Genomic DNA, 26084 nt, shown 5'->3' on the forward strand with positions numbered 1-26084 from the left:
GCCCTTTAAGACATGCTCCAGATTCAGTTAATGGGCGTTATTATGTTCAGTGATTTATATTTTGACAAGAAAATTAAATACACTTATAAACATGGAAATTAAATCACACTGAGAAACAAACGTTTTTTATTCATATAAATAAAAGGCTAAGAAGATAACAAACATGCAGAAGATAGAATTAGATCCTATTTATAAATTCGATTGCAATTACAATAAATATAAATATAGCTTCAGTGAAATTTTAATTTAGCAAACAGAAAAAGACTGACAATACAACACCAATTCTTCTTGGATTTAGGCTAAATTTAAAGAATAGTTGATCTTTAATTGACATTGAAAACGCAATGTTTAGTATGCATTTCTTTCCCAGAAAGTAAATCGTTTATGAACAGACACAGACACAATAAAAGTAATTTAGAACAAGAGAGAAAATGCAGTTTGTTTTTATATTACGTTTTAAAGAACCACTTTGTCAGCTGTTGTCGTTCGAAATATCTGACGTAACGTACAGCTGTAGATAAGGTCGATGAATGTAACAGCCCTGCCGTCGTTGTATTTCTGTCGGCTCACGTTCTGCGAGGAAGGAGGAAGGGACGGAAATAGGAGGGGGGAAACCATTCCCTTTAAAAACAACTGGGACATAGCGGAGAGTGAAAAGGAGAGGAGGGGGTAGAAGAAAGAGGAATTAAAAAAGAAAAGGAAGAAAGATACAGGGAGGGAGGGTGAGCGAGAGAGAGCGCGCGATAAAAAAAGAAAGATGACATCCTGTGAATTGAAGCGCCGAGGTGGAGCGGCGGGCTGTGGCCGGGCTCGAGTGTTATTCGTCAGGGTCAGGGCTTGAATCCTACAGCGAGGCTTCGACAAACACCCGATTGGCCTGTCGGGGGGAACCGAGGGGGAAAACTCAGATTTATCCATAGCAACCTTTAAGTTTGACTCTTTCAAACGCGTCAGTCGCATTACATGTATCTGTTATTTTAACGTCTATAACTCCTTTTTTATAATGCACGATGTGACGTTATCAGTGTTAAAATGATTTGTTTCGTATGCAGATACAGATTTTTAAGTGTTGGAAATGAATGAATACGACGTTATTGCAATTAACGATTCGGAAATAGGGATTTAAGTTAAATAGCAGCAAATTAAAAATTAAATAGTGTTTACCTTTGCCTGTAAATCTGGATTAGATCCTTAAATTAACGGAAAGGGTTAAACCTTTGGAGAGTAGTTAAACACGCAACTTAACGTTCACGTTTTACCAAATATAGACGATTTAGAGGACGCCAATGGCGCTCTATTAATTTTAGCCTATTATTGTTGATCATATTCGTCGGTCTGCAACAAAATGGATGCCGCGTGGAGCAATTTTCTCTTTCAGGTGAGGCTGATCATGATTTGAGTGTGTTTATATGGACGTGAATGTTTAAGTCTTCAAATTCCTGAGCGGTGTTTACATTAAAACGAGCATTTGACTTCATTTAGGATCAACCTGTCGTTTCTGAGCTACTCCTGGGCATAAGTTTTGAATTCAAACTTTGTACTTTTTGCTGGTTCTTTCCCAGACCACACCTTCTCAGACACAAGTGGAGGGCACCCTCCAATCAGAACTTCTGGCAGTCCACACGACCTCTCCTGAAGCCCCACCCACCGAGCACATAGCCCCACCTCCTTCCACAGTGGACACTGCAGCTCTCAATGAGGACCATGTACCTGGTGGGTGAGGAGGGATGGTCCTCGAGGAGCGATGGGCATGGGGAAGGGGAGGGAGGTTTGGAACCGAAGGAGAAAACTGGCAGGGAGGGGTTGGAGGGTTTTGTGTGGTTGTTCCACTGTGATCACATTGAGCAGTACAGTAAACGGCTCCCTAACAAAAATATTAGCTGGGAAAATGAATCCAGACAAGAAAGTCTCTTGGGTTGCCATTTTTAATGATGTCATACTGTCCCACATCTTGTGGTTGATGGTATCCGACCCCACATGAGTCACGGTAACTAACTGAACTGTTTAAATGAGGATTTTCAGGCCTGGAAATTGTTGTGGAAAATACTTTTACACTTCTCTCATGGAATGGTCTTGGAAATGCATTGGTGTGGGGAAAACATTTAAAACGTCCCTTTAATGACTTACAATCTCACTTTTATTTCTAGAGAAACCAGTGTCCAGACCAGCCCGTGCGGCTCATATCTGTTCTATATGCAGCAAGCAGTTCAAGAACAGCTACAACTTACGGCGCCATCAATCCGTTCACACTGGCATCCGCATGAAAGGGGGCTCCCAGAGTCAAAATGCTGTGGCCAAAGAGAGTACAGAAAGACACACTGTCCCTCTGTCTCTGCTTCACCTCTCCATGCCCCAGCAGCAACCCCAAACACTCCACTCTGTGCTGCCCCATCCCCACATACAAGTCCTGGCATCTCAAGATGGAAATGAAGTTGCCTTGGAAAGCATGACTTCCACTGTGACCGCCCTCCCGCCTCCGTCTGCTGTTGTCATGGCAACAGAAGAGTCTGTACAGGTGGGCATTCGTGTGCGAAGGTTTTCAAGTGAATCATATAATGTAGTATTGCACGATTTGATCATTTTTAACCTACATTTAAAACTGATCAAATCTATTAATATGTTTTAAACAAAATTATAACATATGTTTATCTCTTAATGAACAATCGTGGCCAAAAGTATTGGCAGTGATGTAAATTTTGTGTTTTGTAACGTTGGCTGCTTCTATATTTGTAGATTATTTGACCATGTGTTTCTAAGGTATACTGGAAAACAATGATAAGCATATCTTTTAAGTTTTGACGGTGTTTATGTGCAAAAAACTAATTTTTGCTGAAAGTCAATATTTACCGTGTTGAGCCTACCTCTGTAATTGGCTTCTAAATATTACATCAGAGCCAAATCTTGACTGATGGCGAACGTTTCTTGCCTTTATTAGTGCTCTGAGATATACAATTTGGAAAAACTATGGACTCATGAAGATGTATGACAAAACATATCGTAGATCACTCAGGTAACACAGAATTAGGAATCAATCATATGTGAACTTTTGAATTGGGATTTTATTATTGTAAGTTGTTATTGTGTGTTGTGGACTGTACACTTGAGGTCAAAAGTTAAGGATCACTTTCTTATTATTAATTTATTAATATTCTTTTGTTTTAGAATAATAGTAAACTTAAAAAAACTACGAAAACAAAAATAACTAACTTGAATCAGAACTATATTATCTTCATAGTAACCATACAAATTTAACCTTTTTCTTGAGGCTTTAGTTCTGAATGTGTTTTAACAGTATTGAAGTAGTTCTTCTTTCTTCCTAACTCGGTTGAAGTCATCCATTTAAAAACAAAATTTAAATATTTTATTCTAATGTTCTGTATAGTCGTGTTTAGCATGCATTTTTAAATCGTCTTTTTATTATTAACGCTTTCTGTGAAGCGAAAGCTTGTGCCTTTAGGGGTTCCTTTTACATTATTTCTTCTTTAATGCAATATATTGTTTATATCACTTCATTGCTTAATCTCTCAGAGGCCTGTAAACCAGAACCCAAACCCTGTGCGGAAAAACCATGCGTGCGAGACCTGTGGTAAAGCCTTCAGGGATGTGTACCACCTGAACAGACATAGGCTGTCCCACTCGGACGAGAAGCCATTCTCCTGCCCGATCTGCCAGCAGCGTTTCAAGCGGAAGGATCGCATGAGCCATCACGTCAAATCCCACCAGGGTGGAGTGGAGAAACCCTATGTGTGCCCACATTGTGCTAAAGCTTTCTCACGGTAGGACAAACATTTTCCAGCTTGATCTCTCACACTTGTGTGTTGTGTAAGTAAATGTATCTAAATAAGGTTCTTGATTCCACTTTAAGTACTTGGCTCTTCTTACAGACACAAAAATTATGAATTGAATGGTGTACTTTTTCTTACAGGCCTGATCATCTCAACAGTCACGTTAGACAAGTCCATTCTTCAGAAAGACCCTTCAAATGTCCGGTATAGAAGAGCATAAATAACCTATTGCTTTCCGTTAACCATGATTATATTTAAAATATAGCACAGTTCCTTGTAGTTTCTTATTTACAAGTTTTAACATGTGGTTTATATTGTTTGTTACAGACATGTGAATCGAGCTTTGCCACACGGGACAGACTGCGCGCCCACATGATCAGACATGAAGAGAAAGTTCCATGTCACATCTGTGGCAAACTGCTGTCTGCTGCTTACATCACAGATCACATGAGGGTGCATAACCAATCACAGCATCACACCTGCCACCTCTGCAACCGCAGTAAGTATAATACTTTACACTTTTCATCAACTTTGCCTATTTATCTGTGCATGACATTTTTCGCTTAATGTTCCAGCATGATTGACTTTTTGTAGTGTTTAGTATTTAACAAATAATTTATAATTGTATAAAAACCATCATAAAAAATTAGGGCTGTAAATTTAACAAACAATTAAAGCAACACTATAGAACTTTGGCTCGCGGGTTACCCCCGTGTGGTTGATAAGTGCACGTGTCTGTAACCAGGGTTGTATATAATGTCACAGTATAAGCTTCCCCGTGGGCAGCACAATACATGCATTTGTTTACTAAGCTGGTGGAACCGGTGAATGCAGAAACCATGTCACACTCTTCCGCAGGCAGGGGATGAACAGCTTGTGCCTGCTCAGGTAGCAGCGACAGTAAAATTCATCCAGTTAATAGTTGTTGTACCACTGAAATAATTTTACAGACAAAAGTGTTGCTTTAGAAAAACACCTAATGAAAATGTGTCTACAGCTTAGCAGGCACAATTATTTGCATTCATTTTTTAAGAAATAGCAACCACTTGTTTTACATTGTATATGTTGCATGTGTTTACTATCTTATTACAGTAATTACAGAATACTCAACTTAATGCAAAACAACCTTTTCAAACTTTTTTAAGAAGTTATTTTAAGAAGTGTTATTACTGTAATTTTATTACTTTGTATCTGTGTGTGTAATTATTTGCTAACAAGAAACCTTAAAAAAAGTGTAACCCAGTATATTTTGTTATTTAATTTCGTTGTATTGAGCATTTGCATTTTCTCTGCAAGAATGTGATTAATTGTGATTGGATGTAGTATTATGTAATAAATGAATTGGACGAAAAATTTGAATCGGTTTGCAATCCTAAAACAATACACGGTTTCATAATAACCTTGCTTTTTTTGTAATTGTCATTAGACTGTTATTATAATCAATTATATATCACATTTACATATCAATTCTAATCATTGTTAGCAAAGTAATATCAGTTTACAAATAGTAATAAAACGTAAAAACGTCTTCTAGATGCGTAAATGTATTCTCGCAAACTTTCTCCTCAGGTTTCACTACACTGACGTACCTGCGTGTTCATGCTCAAAAGCACCATGGTCAGGAGTGGAAGGAAAGCGGAGGAGGGTTTGGCACCGCAGGGTCTGGAGGTGTCCTGGTTTGTCAGCTCTGCGGCGTGCACTGCAAGACCCCCACACAACTACAGGGCCACATGGGTACCCACAATTCCCCCGTGAATGACCCCTGCCCTGTTACCACCACCACCACTACGAGTGAAGTGTTGCCGGGAAGTACGGTCACCTTGTGCAACATGGTGTCAGCACCTACAGTGTTTGTGAGTGGAAACACAGTGGTGGACCTGCTGGTGACCGACTGCTCCAGCATCATCCCTCAACCTCAAAGCTAGCAGAACAGCTTTGTAATGCAGATAAGCTAGTAACTATATTCTATATTCACAGCACAGTTAAATCTGTACGACTCAAAACAGCCATTCAAAAGTATACACTAAGGAACCACAAGAAGCCAAGGATAAACTATGAGAAACGAAATATAGAGTGGATGTGGCTCATTTGTTTTTACATGCACACATGTGTACTATGACAATTACTGTAGCATGATGCATTTCGAACAGAACACCTGAACAATGATACACACAATAGGACACACAAACGTGTTACACTTATCTCTCCTAAAGCCTGATAGTGATCCAAGTAATATGTATATTTTCGGGTCTGGCTGAGAGGGCAAGGCAGGCTAGGCTTGACAGGAAGGATCAGGGCAAAAAGGTGGACACAGACACAAGCAGAGACTTCAAGGGCAGTTCTTTCAATTTAATACTAATAGAGAAATTGCCACTTTGCACTGTTGCACTGACTCAATCCACGCTTTCTTCTCTTTCTCTTTTACGTTCTCTTTTTCTCATTGCTGCAGGACTTCTTAATGATACTGTGATAGTGTATTTCTACTGTATTTCCTCTTTCTATGTGTTCGCTGGAAGTCAACTGCCGTAAACACGGCTCAGGATGCATTTATTAGTCATAATACGGTTTTAAAAAATCGAAAGAACAAATGAAGTTGTACACATGACAGTATCTGTACAGTACTGGCCAAATAATTCAACTGTGGCATGCAATTGGTCTCATTGTACTCAATTAAATGAACATTTATTGTTTTAGCTTTTAGTCATATGCTAGTGGAAGACGTTTGTCCTCAGATAGTTTTTGAAGATTGTAACTTAAATTTGTTCCATCACCAAAGGTAAAAGAAAATATGTAAAAATGTAAAGGTTTAAGGTAGAAAACGTGTGCATGAGCAGTTCAGCATTAATATCCTGAGATAACAAGTATCTATGGAATATTTGAGACTGTACCTACTAGCTTTTTAAAGGCAACTATCAGAGAAGGTTTGGAATCCAAATGTGCTTGATGTTAAGTGGAACATCTGTTATCGGTTTTATAAGTATTCGCCATTAACATTTTAAAAGGATGTTTTGACAGATATTTGTCTTGAGTCTAATAATTTGGCCATGACTGTATTGTGATGCATTGGGTGGCCGTGTTTAGTGGCATAGTGATGCAGCGATTCCCCATGTCTCTTAAACTGTTAGCCTTCTTTTATCCTATGCTTTATCTGTGACTATATAACCTGTTAGTACTTATTTTCTTTCTCTGACTCGGCGCTTTAAGCTGGGTGCACACTGCACGGTTTGGCCTTCTGGGAAAAAATTGGAGAATCATAAAATATTCTATGATCCTATGCCCAAATCTGCAGTCTTTGATCACTAGTTTTCGTCTCTTGCAAGCGTCGATTATGAGTCTTTTCTGTTGTACAGCCTGAAGTGAATGGCAACTGTTATCCCACAATATGACATGGCTTGTAGCTGAGACAATTATTTGATCAATCTGATGATTCGCAATGGTAAGGGACTATTACAAATCGTACAGTGCGCATTCAGCTTTAAAAGCCGTTTTAATCGTTACATTTGCATTTTTCTTAACAGCAGGCTATCAAAAATGAGTGTTCTCACTGTTGTTACCGCTTCCACTAAGAATTTAAAGAAAACGGATGTTCCTGGATGTTCTCTTTTTTTCTGGCATGAATGATGTTTAAAGAAGGGCTTAATCATGTTTGCGTAAGTGTAATTGAGAGTAACACACTACTAGCTCAAGGTTTTAAAACTAAATAGGAAAAAAAGAAATGTCATGGTTCTTGGATATGTGCCGGAGTGATTTGTTTGATCAGTTTAGTGTTGGTACTGTATACTGGATATATCTGGTTGTTCATGAACTTTTGAATTGGAATTTGTTCTTCCTGTTTAAAAATGTAGTTGTTTTTATAAAGATTAAATGATATTTAGGGTTTTCTTTTTCATTAAGCGTTAATCTGAAATAATACCTCTAATCTCTGTAAGCTCTGACAATGCATCTCAATGCCTTATTGTACACTACCGCATTTAATTTGTCAAACTCTAAAACTATTTTAAATTATAGTCAGTGAACCAGTGAAAAAATAATGATGGGATGTATTTATATTTTTATATTTCTCAGCAGTATGCATGTCTATAAACCGAGCAAAACAAAACGTTGTTGCTTACCAGGATCATTAATATGTTATTATTAGATTATGTAGATCATGTTATTGTTTTGTAATTTGACTATTAAAAGGAAATTAAGTCATTATGACTGTCTCAAGCGAGTTGTATTGCCATGGTGAAAGTGCCGATGTGTTTGTGTGGAAGAGATCTTGCCTTGATCCATCTATACAGAAATAATTAATATTCTACCAAAACGTCTGAGATTCTTCATTTCTTTGGCTACATCCACTCAAAGTTAAACTATGTGATATTACTGATGTACCAATTTATCTTGAAATCATGTAAAGGGAGTTTGATGTTGAATGTGGAGAGCTTCAGACCACTATGTTTTGAAATTCCAGGCGTAGAAACAAATGTATAACACTGCAATGTAAGTCGCTATGGGTAAAAGGGTCTGCCAAATGCATAAATGTAAATGTAAAATGAAATGATGCCAGTTCAAAATTCCAGATTTACAGGTGCTATTATCTATGCTGCTCACTCATGTGAACATGGCACTCAAAGCACTCCATCCTTATTGATTGACTTTCTTCTGCTTGCAGTTCTGTGAATATGGAGCGCGTTATGGTGCTTGTAAAGCATCACTGTAATATAAGGTTATAAGTTTGTTAAAGCCTAAAATGCTAAACATGTCTCCATTTGAATATCTAACAATTCAAACTTTTTGCTCTTAATGGCTTCTGCATCTTGATGGATTTGTAATGCCGTCATACTCATTTTTTTGTTTCGCCCATATGCCTTGTAACACACCATCACAAAGCTGCACAATATTCATGTGAATTATGACGAGGACCAAGTTGCTCGTATGTAGTATCTAACACCACCTTCTCACAAAGTTAAATGAATACCACAAATGAAGACTGCGTACTGTTGCATGAAATAACAACTGGGTCCATATGACGTGTGGTGCAACAATTTTTGGATACATTTAGACTCCACTGACGTTTTCTTTCGTTTTGTTCCCTAAAGATTTTTCCGAATCCTCTAACAAACAATTAGTGGATCCCACAAGCGTTATCATTTTCTTCTCCAGAGGGACGAACTCTTCGTTCCGTTCATTGTTTTTGTCACAACATGAGCGTGTACATCGCACATCAGATGGTCTCTCAACACTCCACTGATCTACAAAAAAACATTATAACGTAATTATACGAGTAGGTGGAGAAGACAGAGTGCATATCTGTGTGCTTTTGGAACTTATATGTGGTATCGATCAGGTGACGATTGATTTATTCTGGTAATGCAAGCGGTGCGCATGGTGATGGACACGCTCTCTGCAGCAGTGGTGCCATCGCACTGCTGTCCTCTGTGATCGATAATGTAGCACAATATCAGGCGGGATAACGGACTGTATCTGACCGCTTTGGAGGAGTCGCCTTCTCGGCCACGTTTTATTCGCGGAAGCATCGGCTGCTGGAGGCAAAGCGAAAACCGTGGGTATTAAGCAATTGACGCGCCAGGAGTGGACAACCGGACTGAACAAAATAGCGGTCGTATTTTTAAACTCCGGAGCCTAAGGCAGCTTCTACGACAGATTCTGTTACCCCACAGGCACTGCACATATATACCGAAAACCATGTCATGTCAAAAAACATGCACCCGCTCTTCGTTATTTGTTTCTACGGGGACACGAGGGTCGACAGGCCGCTGACTGTCACGTATGTTCATCCTTATCTCCTTTCATTTATAACATTTTATTTATTGATTTGTTCTTATGATGGTTTACGGCCTATGCCAATGCAAGCACCGCGGTTTTACTGTCAGCTTATGGAAATAGACGGGCATTGTCTTCCATCAACCAGTAACGTGACATGTGGGGAAATGAACGCCGAAATTGACGTTCGTTACTTGGTTTTAAAGGGCGACCGTCCGTTGTGCACGCGGATTGAGCCACTGAGCTGTTCTTTTATCCTTAACCTGCTTTTTATGTTCTTGCATGATAGCGCATTGCGCATTTTTTGGCAGTTAGCTGGGATTCACGTGCGTTTTCACCGATTGATTTGTAAATTCTACAGCTTCTTTAAATAAATAAATAATATTGTGGCCATGCAGGGGGTGTAAATCTGTCTAGAGATGTTTACCTGTATGAAATCATGGCCATATGCATTATTATGCTTAGAGTTTGTATTGTTTTTGACAATAATATGTGTAATTCTGTTATCAATGTCTGGCTTGCTGGAGCATTTATGATTTTTTACATTCCCTATACATTTAAAAAAAATATATAAGTAATCTTTGTTTTATTAAGAATTATTGGGGTTTTAAATTATAATTAGTTACGTTATGATACTGACTATGATACCGTATGTGACTGAGGACACAAATGTAGTATTGACTTGGAGCAACAGATCTGACATGTGACTTGGATTGCATGTGTTTCCCTTACATTGCAAGTGACTGGCCACATGTGGCACCATCTGGGGCATACATAACTTGATTCCTGCACAATTTAGACCCACGAGAATCCCTCTTCCATTCCTTTTTTATGATAACTATTAGGAGAATGGCTGACTAGGAGATTTTCTCTTTGTTTGTTTCTTTATTTGTCTGTTCATAACCTTTCAATCTTACCATATGTTGTTACAGAAGAAACAGCAGGTCAAGAAAACTCCAAAGGTCTTTTTTGAACACAGTATTACCACAAATCAACTACAAGGAATCATGCTGTCTATTTTAGCAGCAGGGTCTGTTTTTTTCCCAGGCCTTTTTCTGTTGTCCAAGCGGTGTCTTAGATCCATCCCTGGACTAAGGTGGAATGAGGGGGATGCAGTTATTGTGTCAGCCAGGTACGTCTTTAGTCTACAAAGGACAGGGTTATTCCATCAAAACAATTTTATTCATCATGCTTAATTAGACATTGTTTCAGTATATTTTAATAGAAAAAAAATTTTTTACGTGCTCGTGCCTCGGTAATGATGACCAATACTGTTCTGTACACATGACACTAGAAGAACTAGAAGAAATCTGTTAACCTGATACCCATTTAGACAGTCCTGTGTTACATCAAACAATTGGGAGAAAAAAAAACTATGCCATGAATTACACACCCTCAAGTCATTTGACAAACCTTGGACATCCATCATCTTCGCAATGCAAAATAAGATAGTTTTGATGAGGTTTTGGATTCCCGCCCATAGATAGCTATGCATATATATATAAACTGACTTTCAAAGCGCAGAATGTCAGTTACTGTACGTCGCTGTCTATGGGTGGGACTCAGAAGGCTTAAAGGGATAGTTCAGCCAAAAACTCAAATTTGCCGTTTATTAACTTGCCCTCAGGCCATTCGAGATGTAGGTGACTTTTTTTCTTGTGTAGAACCATTAAGAAGATTGTTTTGTGAATCCGCTGCCCTCTCTGCTTCATATAATGGAAGTCTATGGGCACCGCCGTACCTAAAGCACATAATTCCAAAAACTGGCGACATGTTGACGTTTGTGAAGTGACTCGCTCGATATTTTCATAAATTTGAACATCATTTTTAAGAATATTAGCCATACTGTTCAGCCTCAACACTCCCTTTCTGCAGGTGGCGCTAAACGTACCAGACGCTGCTATGCCATCCGCCACCAAACACGACAAGAAGAAGATAGCGATTGTGTGCAGAGGCTGCACATTATGGCTAGTATTATTAAAAATGACGTTCAGTTTTATGAAAATATCAAACGATTCGCTTCAGGAAACGTCAACATATCGCCAGGAGCTGCTTTTTGGAATTATGTGCTTTAGGAACTCTTAGACAGGTGGGCCCCATAGACTCCCATTATATGAAGCAGAGATGGCTGCGGATTTACCAAACAATCTTCTTTATGGTTCTACTCATGAAAAAATGGCACTTACATCTCGGATGGCCTGAGGGTGAGTAAATAAACGGCAAATTGGAGTTTTTGTTTGAAGTATCCCTTTAATATGCATTGCGAATATGAGCGAATGTCCTAGGCTTGTCAAACTACTTGAGGGTGAGTTTTTTCAGAGTTCCCCTTAGAGCCGAGTCTCAGACATAAATTTTAGTGGTGTTAAATTATAGCGAGAACAACAGAAGCAAACAGTTATTTTTGTTTGTAAACTATTATTAAAAAAAATAACTTAAATATGGTAATATAACTAAGGTCTAGTCCTGTTTTAAGATAATCCCTGTCCGGGAAAACCAACCCCTAAAGGTTTTATTTTTAGAATATTTTAATTTGACTTTTCAGCAGAAAATGCAATGAAACACAAAAACAATTCTTATGGTAAAATTATTCTTTGTTTCAGGTAGAGAACACAATTTTCTTTTATTATTTACATGTTACTAAATTATATATTTTTTGCTTTAAAATCAGTAAGGCCACATTGTTTCAGTGGTTTTGTGAGATTGACTCAAATAGAGTATTTCATTCTACTTTCTGTTTATGTCCAAAAGAAAAAAAATAAGATTTTCTATGTGATAAACTTTTGGACTTATGTTTGAAGAGTTTGGTTCCAAAATGAGATTTTCTTTTGATAAATTAATGTTTTTTTTTTCTTGTGTTTTCTTGTGTTAGTTAGCTGTTTTTTTGTTTGTTGTTATTATGGCTTCAATCAAAACAAACCAACTGCAGTTTGATTGATATTAATTGGAATGCACAATAAAAAACATGATTTTTGAGTTATCTCATTTTGGAAGCAAACTCCTAAGCTTTAGCACTTACTATACATGTGTGGTAGTTGTATTTATTCTACTGTACATGCTCTTTTTAAGGTTGGTGTCATCCATTCAAGCTATTATGGCTTCTACAGCTGGTTACATCATCTCCACATCCTGTGAGGACATCATTGAGGACCAGTAGGTGCAACAATGATCATTTTTGCAACCCATGCTCATTGGAAATGAGTACATCTGCCTACATTTCTGCATAACCCTGAAATAAGTAGCTCTAGATACAAATTGCTGCATTCTTCGTGTGGAAATTCCACTAGAGGCGTGTGTTTTTTTTCCCTCATCTGGTGTGGGTTTATTAAAAGTTATGAAGCAGACACATGCACAAAGTAGAAAAAAGTTTGAGCACCTAACCCCACACCAACCCTAGACCTACCCCCTTTCCATACAAATAAAACACGCAACAAACAAATACAATTTATCCACGGGTATTTATTGCAAACACTGACCAAAAACAGTTTGCTTTGCATTCCTAGTCTTCTAAAGGCGTACGATATCGTTATGTGAGCACAGTAGATTTTAAACGCTGACCATCACGCTCCAGGAATGCACACAGTCATATTTCATTGTGACACAACCAGTCATAAAACACACGAGAGCCATTTCACTGTTGATGCTTACGTTCCAGCGGCGATTTATCAATTTTGTCACAGTGGCAGCCAGTCCGGATCAGAGTTTTACGGTGGACTGAGAAGGAATCGCTTTCGGGTCTGTCTTTGGCCTCGGAATGCTTGGAATAATTGCACTTTTTGAAAAAATTCCATCTCTTTATTGAGTGCTTAAGTAAACCTTAAGTTCTTGAGTTACTTTGGCCAAACACAGTCAATCCTCACAGTAATGATATCAGACTTTTATCCACCAAAGTCACACAAGCATGAACTGAAGAATATATATCAATAATGTTCAGTATCGTCTGCTTCGTAACCTTAAGTGTACCCACATCATAACTGAGGAAAAAACAAGCGCCTCGAGTGAAGGTTCCACACGAAAGATGCAGCATTCTGTTGCTGGCGCCAAGTATTTTGGGTTATGCAGAGACGTAGGCAGAGGTACGTATTTGCAATAAGCCTGGGCTGGATTTTTAGCATCATAAACATCTATTCTAAATCAAATCAAATAATAAATAACTTCATCAAAATTGAAATCGGTATATAAGCAAAGTACCCACTTAAGTTACTTAAATAAGTTATGACCAGTCTTGAAGAAAATATTAGATGGGTAGTCAAAGCAACAGCCCCCTGATCGTTTTATCTTATTTTTTAAAGTGAATAGACATTTACATTAATGCATTTGGCAGACGCTTTTATCCAAAGGGATTTACATTACTTTATCCTATACATTTTACATAGGTATCGAACCCACAACTTTGCATTGTTAACGCAATGCTCTTACCACTGAGCTACAGGAAAGCTCAGGAGTAAATAAATTGTATTACAGTTACATTATTGTTTTAAAATTTTGCTGTGTCCTCTTAGAAAAATTCATATTTCATAAACCCAAGATAATTTTTTGATTAACGGTTGACTTGTTTTTCCCCCCAAACACTACAGGCATTGGCTGACCAGCTCCTACATCCTATTTGCTGTGCCATACTTTGTTTATGACATCTACGCTATGTTCCTGTGTTACTGGTACAAGCTCCAGGTCAAAGGACATGAGGTGGACAACGGGTCCAAATCTAAAGCTTTGGCAGTAGCTGGCTATCTCCGCAGAGAGTTCCTCATGGTCTTGCATCATGTTGTCATGGTCACTATGTGCTTCCCCATTTCTGTGGTAATTGTCTTTACAGATGTAATGTAATAAGTATAGATTTGATGCGATAATAAATGTTCTTTTATTATAACTTAGAAAATAATTTGCTCGCATCTACATCAACTGAACTGGGTCCACAGAATAACGCTTGTTGCATGAAAGTATGAAACAGTGTTTTAAGTCATCCAGTTTGAAAAAAAAATCATTCAGAAAGGTATGTAGACACCTAATGCCTAATATGTGCCTCTTTCCCCCTCTCTCTCTTTTCTCATAATCACTTCCAGTTCTGGAGGCAGGGGAAAGGCGATTACTTTCAGGGTGTCATGTTCCTGGCTGAACTCAGCACACCGTCTGTCTGTCTAGGCAAAATCCTCATCCAGGTATATACATTATCGATTAGATGAGTGCATTTTTGTCCACCCTGTGCATTGAGCTAAACTGTGTACAACTTTAAGCACAACTACAGTTACGTTGTACTTTAATACATTATTCATTGTAAAGTGTATTTACAAAAATGCTGACTTAAGGTATATGAGCCCGGCCTGTTTAATAAGAGCTTGACATGGTCAAAATAAATGGGAATGTGCTTATCTAATGTAAAAAAAACACTTAAACACAATAATTTGTGTTGCTTTTATGTTCAAGATTTCATAATTTCTTTTAATGGCTGTGTTTCTGTTTTTCCAGCCTTTCTTAAGCAAAAGTTATAGTCGTGCGTAAGACCTACGCTGCGCACCCTATGCGTACCCCACACCGTAGCCTGACGCGCACCTTTCCTAAAATGTTACAACGCGTCAACTCAACGGGGATCCATCGCGGACCACAAGCGCTGTGATTGGTCTGTTGGAACCCCGCCCTCAGGTCAAAAAACTCTGCGATAGCATAATTTCTGAAAGAATTATCTAAGAAAATTATTCGTTCATCTGTATTTAATGTCTCAAGCTGCAACAAAAGTGCCTGTTTACTTGGCGCTATCACAGCTGATGCTTCTCAAACGAGCTCATTCTTCTTTGGCTCTTGTCTTGGTTACTCAAGTAAATGCGCGTGTGCACTGTAGCCTAGTGGTCAATGCCTGTCGATGTGGACAACGACGCAGAACTTGTTAATGAAAACCAACACGTAACCTTCGGTGTAGAGGCTACGGTGTAGGTCCTACGCACTACTGTGTAGGTCCTACGCACTACTGTAACTTACGCTTTAGTGCGTCACTAGCCCTATTCGGACCGAATCAGACTCAACTAGTTTTACCGAAGGAGTATTGAGAAATTCGTAGTTCCTTCTCCCGTGCAAATCTGCTAAATCTGTTTTTTCTCACACAATCTCTTTAAAAATACCAGACCAATTTATCTAAAAATTCTAATCCTGTCTGTGATTGCTGACAATAGCTACGTCTCGTTTTCGGAATGCTGTGTCCTCGTGTCCTACGGAGGTCACATCCTCAATTTCAATTAAACTAGACATCCTTTGTAGGACATACAGGAATTACCATGTTGCTATGACAACACATTGCCCTCTCACACCTGTCAAATTGAAATAAATTCAACATGCTTTTAAGAGATGAAAAGTTACCGTAAACAATTTTGTACCGTAAACAATGGTTAAACAAATGTAACTTTTCCACTATTAACCACATATGCCTGCTGTGGTAAAAAAAACATGTGAAACACAATTGTAAACTGTTTACGTCTAAACATCACATATTTGATTGAATGTGCAGCTGCTGCAGTTTATTCAAATACATGACATTGGGCGTCACAAAGAATTGTGGGTTATCAAGCAACAAGGGATACACCTCATGCGTCCTCCGAATTCCTGTGAAAGAAGGCCTTTGGGGTGTCTGAACTGCTTTAATGAAACGAGAGGATGCAGCCTTCTGAAACACAGCCAATATCTTTTCAAATCCCGTTTTTTGCGTATTTTGGCCAGTGTGACATCGATGCTTATGCAATTCTGGGAAACACAAAAATAAAACTGAGCCCAGACAAATCTTGTAATCTGTTTAGATTGGCAACTGTAATATCAGTATCACGTAAGGAACTCTAAGACGCTTTTTTTGTCCACTTAATTACGTAATGGTTATGTTAATTAATGCAAATTCGACATAATTAAATAGTCATGTTTTCTTCATTTCTGTGGGTGTATTATAAGCTGGCTGCTGTTGTTGGGTCATATGACTACACGCAATGCCCATATCCAGAGCACAGAGATCTATTCCTGTCTGAATCGGTGCCCAAAATCACAGACGTCTTGTCAGAACAGTTCAAACTCGGACGTCGTTTAAAAAACTAGTCCTGTCTGAATAGAGCTATAGATAGCTGCCTGTATTTGAATTAAGCCCCTTGAATTTAGACCAGATTTAACACTTGATATAATATCCTGAACCCCAGCCCCTCCTCATTGACTTCAGTGTTTGGCCTCGAGTAGAACAGTTTAGCTTGGGCAGGGAGCCAGGTGAGAGGATGTGAATGCCATAAGTGAGTGTCAATAACTATTCAAGTCTTCAACATTGAGTTTGGGGCGCAGAGTGTAAAATCCAAAGAGGTCTATAATACCTAGAGAAAGCCATTAAAGGGATAGTTCATCCAAAAATGAAATTGCTCAAACTCATGTAATTTCACAACTGTATAAATAACTTTGTTCTGACTAACACAAAGAAAGAATACTTGGAAGAATGTTAGTAATTTTCAGTTCCGGGCCATCGACTAATTTAGTTGGAAAAATTAAATTGTAGATAAAGGCGCCTTGAACTCTTTGTATTCCTAAATATTTCAGAATATATCATTGTGTTCAACAGAAATAAGAAAATCCTACTAAGGTAGTGGATGATGTCCCAGAACTGAAAATTGTCTTCCAAATATCTTTCTGTGTGTTCATTGGAACAAAAAATGTATGCAGGTTTGAAACAACCTGAGGGTGAGTAAATGATGATGGATTTGTCATTTTTAACCATTAGCATCCAATTCATCTCAATGTCGTTTTTGCAGCATGTTCATGACCCTTTCAGGACAAGAATGCCACCACTCATTGCATTACACTTGCAAATTATAACGATAACGCCTGGGCCACACATACTCCGTGTGCAGTGGCGTGTGCGGTCCGAATTTTTTTACGTGCACATGTTAACGGATTAGATCATTCACACAGCGCGCATATGCAGTGCGGCACATCCGTTGCAGATGCGTTGCGTCAGTGCAGCGATCGTTTACGCATCGAGTCTATTTTTGATGTACAGCACGGACGTGACAGAACACGTATCATGCCAAAAAATGAACAGAAATTGACACAGAAATGCAATAATTTCACCAAAAATGCATGTAAATTAAGTTTACTACCTTTTTTACTTTACCTTTTTAAGCAATAAAAACAAAACAAGAGTTGTAAAAACAATAAATCGGATTAAAATGTTGTGTCGTACAAATATCCTTCAATGTTTATATTTTATGGGGAAGGTGCACGCAGATATTGACAAATATGTGATAAGCATGTGGTCATATGATCCATGTTGACTTCTGCACTGGTTCATAGGATGAAGTGAACCCAAAGTCTGCACCTCGTCCTTCTCCGCAACCTTCTTAGCAACAGATAAACGCGATAGCCTTTCTTTTATCAACAACTCACACTAAACAAAAGAAAGAAATACAATGACGAAATTAGCGTTTCATAAACCTTTTATTTTTTTAATTATCTTCCAAACATTGGGAAGTTACTTAACCATTGTTGACTGAATCACTCCGAAGACGTGGACCGCTTGCACTCAAACGTAACGTAGTATGTGTGGAAACACAATGGCGCATGAGGGATCTGTACTGTATACGTGTTGCTCTACAGACCGCTTACGTACTACACACGGATTATGTGTTGCCCAGGCGTAACTGTAAATATACCTGCGTCCACACCGGTCGACGATAACGTTATGTTCCCAGTGTTCCCGGTCACTCAAATGAATGTAGATGACCTGCTGCTAATGCTTTCATTTTTATTTCCAAACGGCTTTTCTCCAAAATATGACTGTAAAGGCTGGATGTCATCTCTGAAGGCTGAAAGTGCTCTTGTGTCTGGGATGTAAAGCATATATTTTGTCAACTTGTTCAGTTTAACTTCCTTAAAAGTATTAATGCATTGAAGTAACTTGTTTATGAAATATTTCTCCGTAAAACAAATTCATACGGTGACACTTGCAATTAAAGGTCTTTAGAAAGAGTTATACATTTTCCTGATATCTATAGACTGCTTGAAGGGGTCTTTAAAGAAAGACACTACTGGTAAACATAACAACGCAGTATTCTCACCTGTAAACAGTTTAAAATAACCTGAAAACATGAAATGATGGGCAACTTGACCAGAAGCTCTAATAGCGCAGCTTCTCTATTAGCGTAAATACAGTGATAAGTGCTACACACTCGATGACGTTTTTGTACATAATGACGGAAACATGCGCCCACTCGGATTTGTCTGCGCTACAAACTGCAATCGTTAGTTTCGTTTCGAACCTGTCTAGTTAACATGTGAAGCATTATTGGAACAATGTAAGACAATCCCGAAAGACCCATTAGAGCAGTTTTGTTGTCAGGCTGTATTTACTTTATACTGTATGTTGGTCTGTTATTTGGTGTGAGATTAATTTGGGAGAGTAGGATCTTGTAAACGCGTCTCCTGCGTGTGAGTTGGCAACTCTCTGCTTTAATCCCAGTACTTCTGTGATCATTTGATACCTTATGATAATAATGATTTCTCTGCGCCAGCACCAGCACATATTGAAGCATTATGATTTTGTCCGATGTGTAAGTTAATAGACACACGACAATCATTGATTTTCATTTATTAGACCGTGTGGATGTTCGAATCGAGATCGCAATCTTTTAACGATTAATCGTGCAGCTCTACAAAGACACAGAGAAACACGTATTCGCGCCTTTAAATTAAATATTTACAAATGTTTTGGGTACGATTGTCCTAATGGCTTCAGCGTCACATAAACAGTGTTAATAGAGTCTCCTGTTCTACTGGGCCGAAACATTTTGTTACACTTAAACATATAAGTGCGTGATAAGGCTACGTTTTTGGAACGTACCCTGTAGAAATGTAACCTAAAAAGCTGAGATTCTTTGTAATAAGTAACTGAGGCCTAGAGTAATGTTTAGATAGAGGTACACCGTCCTTTCATAATCTATCACATTCTTTTCCTCTTTCTACCTTCCCCTCCTTTTATCAAGTTTTAATGCAGCCTTACTGATTCTCTTTCTATTTCTCTTTATTTTTCCGTGTTAAGTACAAGCAACAGCACAGGCTTCTTCACAAAGTGAATGGAGCTGTTATGCTGATAACTTTCTTCCTCTGTCGAGTCCTTCTCTTCCCCTATCTCTACTACATTTACGGAAGGTATGTCTCTTTTGAAGCGTTCTCAAACTTTTAAATATTAAGTTCACCCACACGGAACAAAGTATGTCATTTGCTAACTCTCATGTGGGTGTCAGTGGCTCACCAATGGATCTTTTTTAGGTATCGGACAAATCATGTAGACCATGGCAGTCGAGCATTTTAAAAGATATAAAACATTATAAAGCATTTTAAAAACAGTCAATATGACTTATGCTCTATATTACAAGTCCTCTGAAGACATACAATTAAAACCAACTTAAAATCTTCCCTTCCATCACAGCAAATATTACGTGATTTTTGAAGACTTGCAATATAGAGCCACACTACTGTTCAAAAATGTTGGGTCACTTGAGTGAAATGTTTCTCTTGACCTAACAAATCTTTTGATCTGAAGTGGAATGCTTAAATGGGTTTTTTAAACATAAATATAACATAGTAGCTTGTACAAACACAGGTTTGTGCTATGTTATTTTTATAAATCCAGAAAAAGAGCAAGTAAGAGCTCATCTGAGTTTACTGATATTCTAAAATGTGTAAAAAATATACTGTGTAAGTGAGGAGGTGACCTCAAACTTTTAGTATTGTAGTGCTTCTTTCTGTGATTTAAATCAAGTTTTTTCTACTTGTTGTTCTTGCTATCATTGTGTTTTTTACAAACATGCTTTAGAACAACATGAGGGATGAGTAAATAATGACATCATTTTCAGACTACCCCTTAATCTATCCCTTCCTTAAACCTACTAACTCTGATGCGCACAAGGTGTCCTATCAATGGAAAATGTGAGCATTTCTTTATCACACCTTTTTTTTACAGGTATGCCTCTATTCCTTTCTTCCGGGTTCCTTTCACGGTACCCTGGCAGTGTAATCTCGGAGCAGCTCTTCTTATGGCTCCGCAGCTTTACTGGTGTTCCCTGATCTTCAGGGGAGCGTTCCGGCTGTTCACCGGCAAGTCTTCACGCTCCCGCAAGCCGATAGCTCCAGTCAAGCCTGACTCCTTAGGACATGCGTCATTGTTTCAGTCAGCCAATGGCTACAACGCGCAAATGGTGGGTCGAGAATCGCCCACAATGTCGCACTGAGTGAAGGAGCTAGTATGAACAAGACTTAGCTAAGGACAAATAAAAAATGGGAACAAATGATTTCAACGATTAATAAGAAGAAGAGCAGTGTGACCAGGAGTGATTAAAGACCCACTGAAATAGATTAGATGCATTAATGCCGGTGACATATTACAGCACAGCATTACGTTTAGTTCCAGGGCATGGGTGATCTATATAAGACATGCTTTAGCAGACCAAGGAATGCTATGCTGACAATAAATCTGTCAATAAAAACAATGACCAGATGTGTGTCAAACCCACAAGTTTTGAGTAACTGAGGCAATAAGTGCAAATTTTACATAAGAACATTTCTGAACCAGGAGAAGCGCTTTTTTTCAAGGCACTATGATATGGTTATGGATGTCAAAAGTGGGGCTGAGGTCTTTAAAATGCAGTATACTACAGTAGTGCTGCAGATGCTGCAAAAATCCTCAGTTACTTGCAGTACATATAGCAGACCAGCTACAATGAGCAACCCAAGACTTCAGGCAATATAAAGATTTACTGTCTCTAGAGGAAAATGAGTAAAGCCAAAACTGCCATTCAGTTTAAAATGAATAGTTTAACTGAAAAGATAATGTTGTCATTGTATACTCTTGATGTCAGATCTTTTCATCATTTTAACCTCATGCTGTTTTCTTTATGTTGTGAAATATAACATTAGCATAAAGGGCCCTATCGTACATCCGGCGCCAGGCATCACGCAGGCATTTTGTTAGTTTAAGCCCGACCGTTCGTCATTTTCACGTCCTGCACCACGTTGTTTAAATAGCAAATGCACTTCACTCATTCGTGCGTCCATGGGCGTGCTGGTCTGAAACGTTGCTATTTTGAGACAACTGAAATAGACTGCCCTGGTGACAGACTGAAACCTGGTCCAAAGCAATATTTTTTATATTTAAAGAGCGCATCAGTAATATGCTCCTATAGAGAATGTGAAGCTGATGTCACGCCCTATGTTGCATGTTGCAGTGGCGCCGCCATCTTGGGAGGTTAATACTCCACTGCTATTCTTGTTTTGATATGTACTTGACTTGTTTTGTTTGATATATGGAGAAATCGAAAGTGAAAGATCCATGGGATTTTCCTGAATGACTCTGTGTAATACTATTGCAGTTTTTAATACAGCAAGATCGACCTTCCATAGTTATTTTTCCTAATCAAACAAAGAAAAACAAAACACTGAATTGAACGCACTAGCAGCCATCCTCCCAAGATGGCACAACATTCAAAGCGGCGTGACGTCTGTTAACAAGCTCTATAGGAGGGTGCACAATATGCACATTCTGCTCATTACACACAGAGGGATGCGCAGCAACACACATTTTTAAATATGGACAATTAATGGAATAATATGTAAAGGATCCGTATTGTTCGCATAATATAAATATCCAGCCAGATGGTCTGCTCGTGCGCGACATCCGTTTCCCTCTCGTTCACTCTTAGCTCTTGCAAACAACGCCATGTTAATAGCGAATGCGCCATGGTGCAAACGCATTTGGCTTTTAAAGGGAATGAGAGATAATTATTAATTATTGTAATTTTTTATTTTATTTCACGTTATGCCCAAAACACACCATGAATCATTACGAGAGTAGGAACAACCCTGTTGACCTATGCATCTGCCGTACGGAAAAAAAATCTGCCGTTAATCTACACTGTAAAAAAACCCTTAATTTTACAGATTTTTCTGTTATTTTTTAAAAGATTTTTTTAAATGTGTTTTTAAATATGATCAAAAAACGTGACATTACAGAAAGTACCGCAAATTTATACGAAAAATGGGAAAAAGTAATTTTCAAAGAAAAATCTTTATTTTACAGTTAAACAATATTTTACTTTTTACAGTTTATTTTTTAAAGTTTATTTTTTAAATACGGTCAAAATTACAGAAAAATACAGAAAATTTAAAGAAACAATTGATTATATATCCTTACACCCTGTAAAAAACTATTATTTTACGGTTTATTTTTTTCACTCCAGCTGACACAAAATTTCAGTTTTTTTACAGTGTAGCAAAAGTGGATTCTGAAAGGCCCACCTGCGCTTTAGAACATGCACTTGGAGCATTATAGGCGATTTCACATTAGTAATTTTTGTGCACAACCGGGTTCGATTAACGTCAGAGTTCGTTTTGGTGATGTGAACACTGTTCTCGGAGCTGGGTGCGCCCGCTTAAAAAGGGAGGTCGAGGCTGCGGTTCATATGAACTCCATTACGCTTCCCTGCTGATATGTACGCAATCGTACCAAACCACGTAAGTGAACCACTATTAATAACGTTTTATTTGGTAAAAAAGTGTGCTTGTGTTTCACTCACTTTTCTGACGAGCGAGACTGGCGCGTTCCAAGCAGATGTATGTCTCCTTTCCGTTCGCCTTTAGCGTTCTTAAAAGCATTTGCAGTATATTTACAGATGAAAGTGCAGTTATGTACGAAAGCTTTGGAGACAGAACTAACCGTTCAAATACATAAATATAAAAAAGTGAAGCAAGCAATGTTATGCATTTTGTCGACTTCTCCTGCGTTGTCGTTAAAAGCGAAAGGGTAAACAGCTGCAGTCTTGATGATGCAAACGACCCGCGGTTCAGACCCAAAATTAATAATAATCTGCAGAGGGAGAGAGGAGCATCGAACCAAATGTGAAACCAACCTAAAATAGGGCCCTAGATAATAAATAGAGTCTCCCAACTACTGTCTTCAGTTATACTGCCAAGACTTTGTCCAGTGTTCCTGGTCAGAACAAGCTTTATGATAGCTTTGTGTGCAAAACTGAAATTTTAATCATAATTTATCATGCTTTTCCTCTACATTATAGATTATCATTTATAATTGTGTACAGTACAAAAATACAACACCCTTTGTTGCACTGCACAATTTGTGATTGTTTTTGTGTGACAGTAGATGCACGAAAATATGATCACAAATTAGATTTTGGAGGTTGGAAATTTTCTTAATTTAAATTTCATGTGTTCCTTAAAAAGGCTTCAAAAGCCTTGGAATATGTTTTTTGTTCTATTTAGAGGTTGGCAGTATTTACTGCCATCCTGTTGTACAGAAAACAGAAGTTTGAACATTCTGCTTAGATCTCCTTTGTGTTTCACTGGAAAAAGGAAAACATGCAGGTTAAATTGGTGATGAGATTTTCTCTTCTTTGTAAGCTATTCTGATGCATTTGAAGACCTCTCTTGATCAAATAAAGGGAAAAAACATAAGATGTAATGAAATCCTGTCCGTCAGGTAAAGAGGCAGGGTTTTGGAATGTATTCCTTTATACATGCTAGTATATTATTTATACATCGTCTGCTCAGAAAACAGACCATAACATGTTATGCAAAGTTGCTACCATAACTGTTTTCAAATTAGACCTGTAATCCACATTAGGTCGGCTTTAAAGTCAGAACTCTGAATGGGTTTTTCTACAAGACTTTTAATATTTGCAGTTAGCTTTATGATGTCCCTATAGTGTAACCTTTTTAAGACTGATGTCTAAGAATCCAGCATATGTTTTAAATGGACATTGTAAAAGGATAGAATATATATTAAGCTGCCTTATCCCTCTTATAACCTTATTCTTTTACATGATAATTTTTGTCCAGAGTTGGATTTCCTTCACTTAAATCCGATACAAGATGTACATAAACGATGTGAAATTTATTTGCACTTTATTCATTTAATCGTTTTTTCTTTTCGTCATTGAATATTTTGTTTTTCATAATATTTTGTCTTTCTTTCTTACCATTATTTATTGTGCTTTGTTGGAAAACGTTGACTGTTTTTGTTTATTGTTGGCCATCTAAGCCTGTCATCCTCAGTGTTTTTAGTGGGTCAGTCAAGCTATACAATCTCAACAGGTTGTTTTCTCTCATTTGCAAATTCATTTGGTCAGGTATGTTTTGTTCAATAAAACATTGTGCTTGCATGTTCAACTGTTCTACTTAAAACTGAACTTACATGGCAAAGAACCTGCCATAAGGCCTGTTTTTGAAACTTAAATGACTATATGCTGATTTTAAATGTATAACTGATGAACATACAGGTGAAAGAAGTCCATTGCACTGAATTGGGTATATGACTTTGCATGTGTATATTCCATCTTTGTCCCTTGTGAAACCTCTATAATGTACCACACCACATGCTCAGACATTGAGCAAAATTCCAGACTATTTAACCTTAGTGAACTGCAACAACTGCTTTTGATGGGTTTCTTTGAAAGATTTGGTTTAGTTGCTTTAACCTTTGTTGTCTTGTTTTAACATTTGTTCCCGTTGAACCTGTTTCCTGTTCTCATAAGGACAACATATAAAGCACTGTTGTATCTCATTGCACAAATATACTCTTGTCTTATATGCTGCATCTTATGATGGTTCTCCTGGTCTATTTGTGAATGTGCTATACATTCAAGGTACAATAGCCGTCATAGGGGTGATTTTCTTAAGTGTTCCTTTTTGTACCTCTACTGCTCACAACATAAAATGTACATTTTTTATCTTACATCAGACACCAATGGAGCCTAAATTTTTGTTAACAACGCCCATTAGCTGATGCACTTGTAACCCACTGCTTGCAGGGCTTATTGCTTTCATAAAACGGTTATTCCATATGTGTAGCAATGTCAAGAAACACTAATGTGACCCTGGACCACAAAACCAGTAAAACGCACAACGATTTTTGGCAATACACTCACAAAAATAATGTTTGGGTTTTTTATGGTAGAAAATTGACAACGTTTCTTAATGGAACACGATCTTTAGTTAATATCCTAATTGATATCTCTTTTATGCTAAATCTCTATAGGATATTAATTAAAGATTATGTTCCATGGAGATATTTTGTCAATTTCCTACAGTAAATTAATCAAATCTATACTTTTGTGAGTGGATGCAGCAAAATCGTGAACAAAAATGGCCGTAAACATCACTCTCTGCTGCCTGCTATCTGGAAATTACCAGCTCAAGATTGGCATCTATGTAAAGCTTAGAATTTCTGCTTTTGGTTTCATCTGCTCTCCACAACATCTTTACACCAGTAAGCCAATAGAGTGCATTAAAACAAAAGAGTTTCTTCTTAGCAACGGCCTGCTACAGTGGATCTGATTAACAACTTCAAAGGCAATTTTCTCAATATTTTGATACCCCTTCCAGAGTTTAAAATTGTTGTATCTGGGCCAAATATTGTATGTTCCTAACAAACCATACATCAATGGAAAGCTTTCAGATGATTTTAAAATCTGAAATTGACCATTAAGACTGGCTTGGTTACCCAGGGTCACAAAT

At 37.9% G+C, this 26084-nt stretch overlaps 2 protein-coding genes across 3 annotated transcripts; both read left to right on the forward strand.

The window, feature by feature from the left end:
* The first annotated feature begins 561 nt into the window (after nt 1-561).
* mazb (MYC-associated zinc finger protein b (purine-binding transcription factor)) lies at nt 562-7982 on the forward strand. The gene is made up of 7 exons (XM_056771845.1): nt 562-1378; nt 1563-1713; nt 2148-2515; nt 3529-3776; nt 3926-3989; nt 4113-4284; nt 5355-7982. The coding sequence occupies exons 1-7, from the start codon at nt 1346-1348 to the stop codon at nt 5708-5710; spliced, it is 1392 nt and encodes a 463-aa protein (XP_056627823.1). The 5' UTR covers nt 562-1345; the 3' UTR covers nt 5711-7982.
* A 717-nt stretch (nt 7983-8699) lies between these two features.
* On the forward strand, nt 8700-25140 carry tlcd3bb (TLC domain containing 3Bb). 2 transcript variants are annotated; one of them, XM_056771990.1, is made up of 7 exons: nt 8700-9555; nt 10484-10683; nt 12618-12701; nt 14126-14348; nt 14612-14707; nt 19597-19706; nt 20521-25140. In XM_056771990.1, exons 2-7 carry the CDS (start codon nt 10559-10561, stop codon nt 20786-20788), a joined length of 906 nt encoding a protein of 301 aa, XP_056627968.1. In that variant the 5' UTR covers nt 8700-9555; nt 10484-10558; the 3' UTR covers nt 20789-25140. The 2 variants fall into 2 exon arrangements, with proteins under 2 accessions (XP_056627968.1, XP_056627969.1); XM_056771991.1 differs by lacking the exon at nt 8700-9555 and having other exon boundaries at nt 10521-10683; nt 12618-12705.
* Nucleotides 25141-26084: the final 944 nt, after the last annotated feature.

Source organism: Triplophysa dalaica, chromosome 17, assembly GCF_015846415.1.
Source record: "Triplophysa dalaica isolate WHDGS20190420 chromosome 17, ASM1584641v1, whole genome shotgun sequence".
Lineage (NCBI taxonomy): Eukaryota > Metazoa > Chordata > Actinopteri > Cypriniformes > Nemacheilidae > Triplophysa > Triplophysa dalaica.

Bases quoted from the DNA above. Each gene is read 5' to 3' on its own strand.
- mazb (XM_056771845.1), top strand. From the start codon at position 1,346: ATGGATGCCGCGTGGAGCAATTTTCTCTTTCAG. The intron at 1,379-1,562 runs GTGAGGCTGATC...GTTCTTTCCCAG, and splicing joins GGAGCAATTTTCTCTTTCAG to ACCACACCTTCTCAGACACA. The intron at 1,714-2,147 runs GTGGGTGAGGAG...TTTTATTTCTAG, and splicing joins CAATGAGGACCATGTACCTG to AGAAACCAGTGTCCAGACCA.
- tlcd3bb (XM_056771990.1), top strand. From the start codon at position 10,559: ATGCTGTCTATTTTAGCAGCAGGGTCTGTTTTTTTCCCAGGCCTTTTT. The intron at 12,702-14,125 runs GTAGGTGCAACA...CAAACACTACAG, and splicing joins GAGGACATCATTGAGGACCA to GCATTGGCTGACCAGCTCCT. The intron at 14,349-14,611 runs GTAATTGTCTTT...AATCACTTCCAG, and splicing joins TGTGCTTCCCCATTTCTGTG to TTCTGGAGGCAGGGGAAAGG.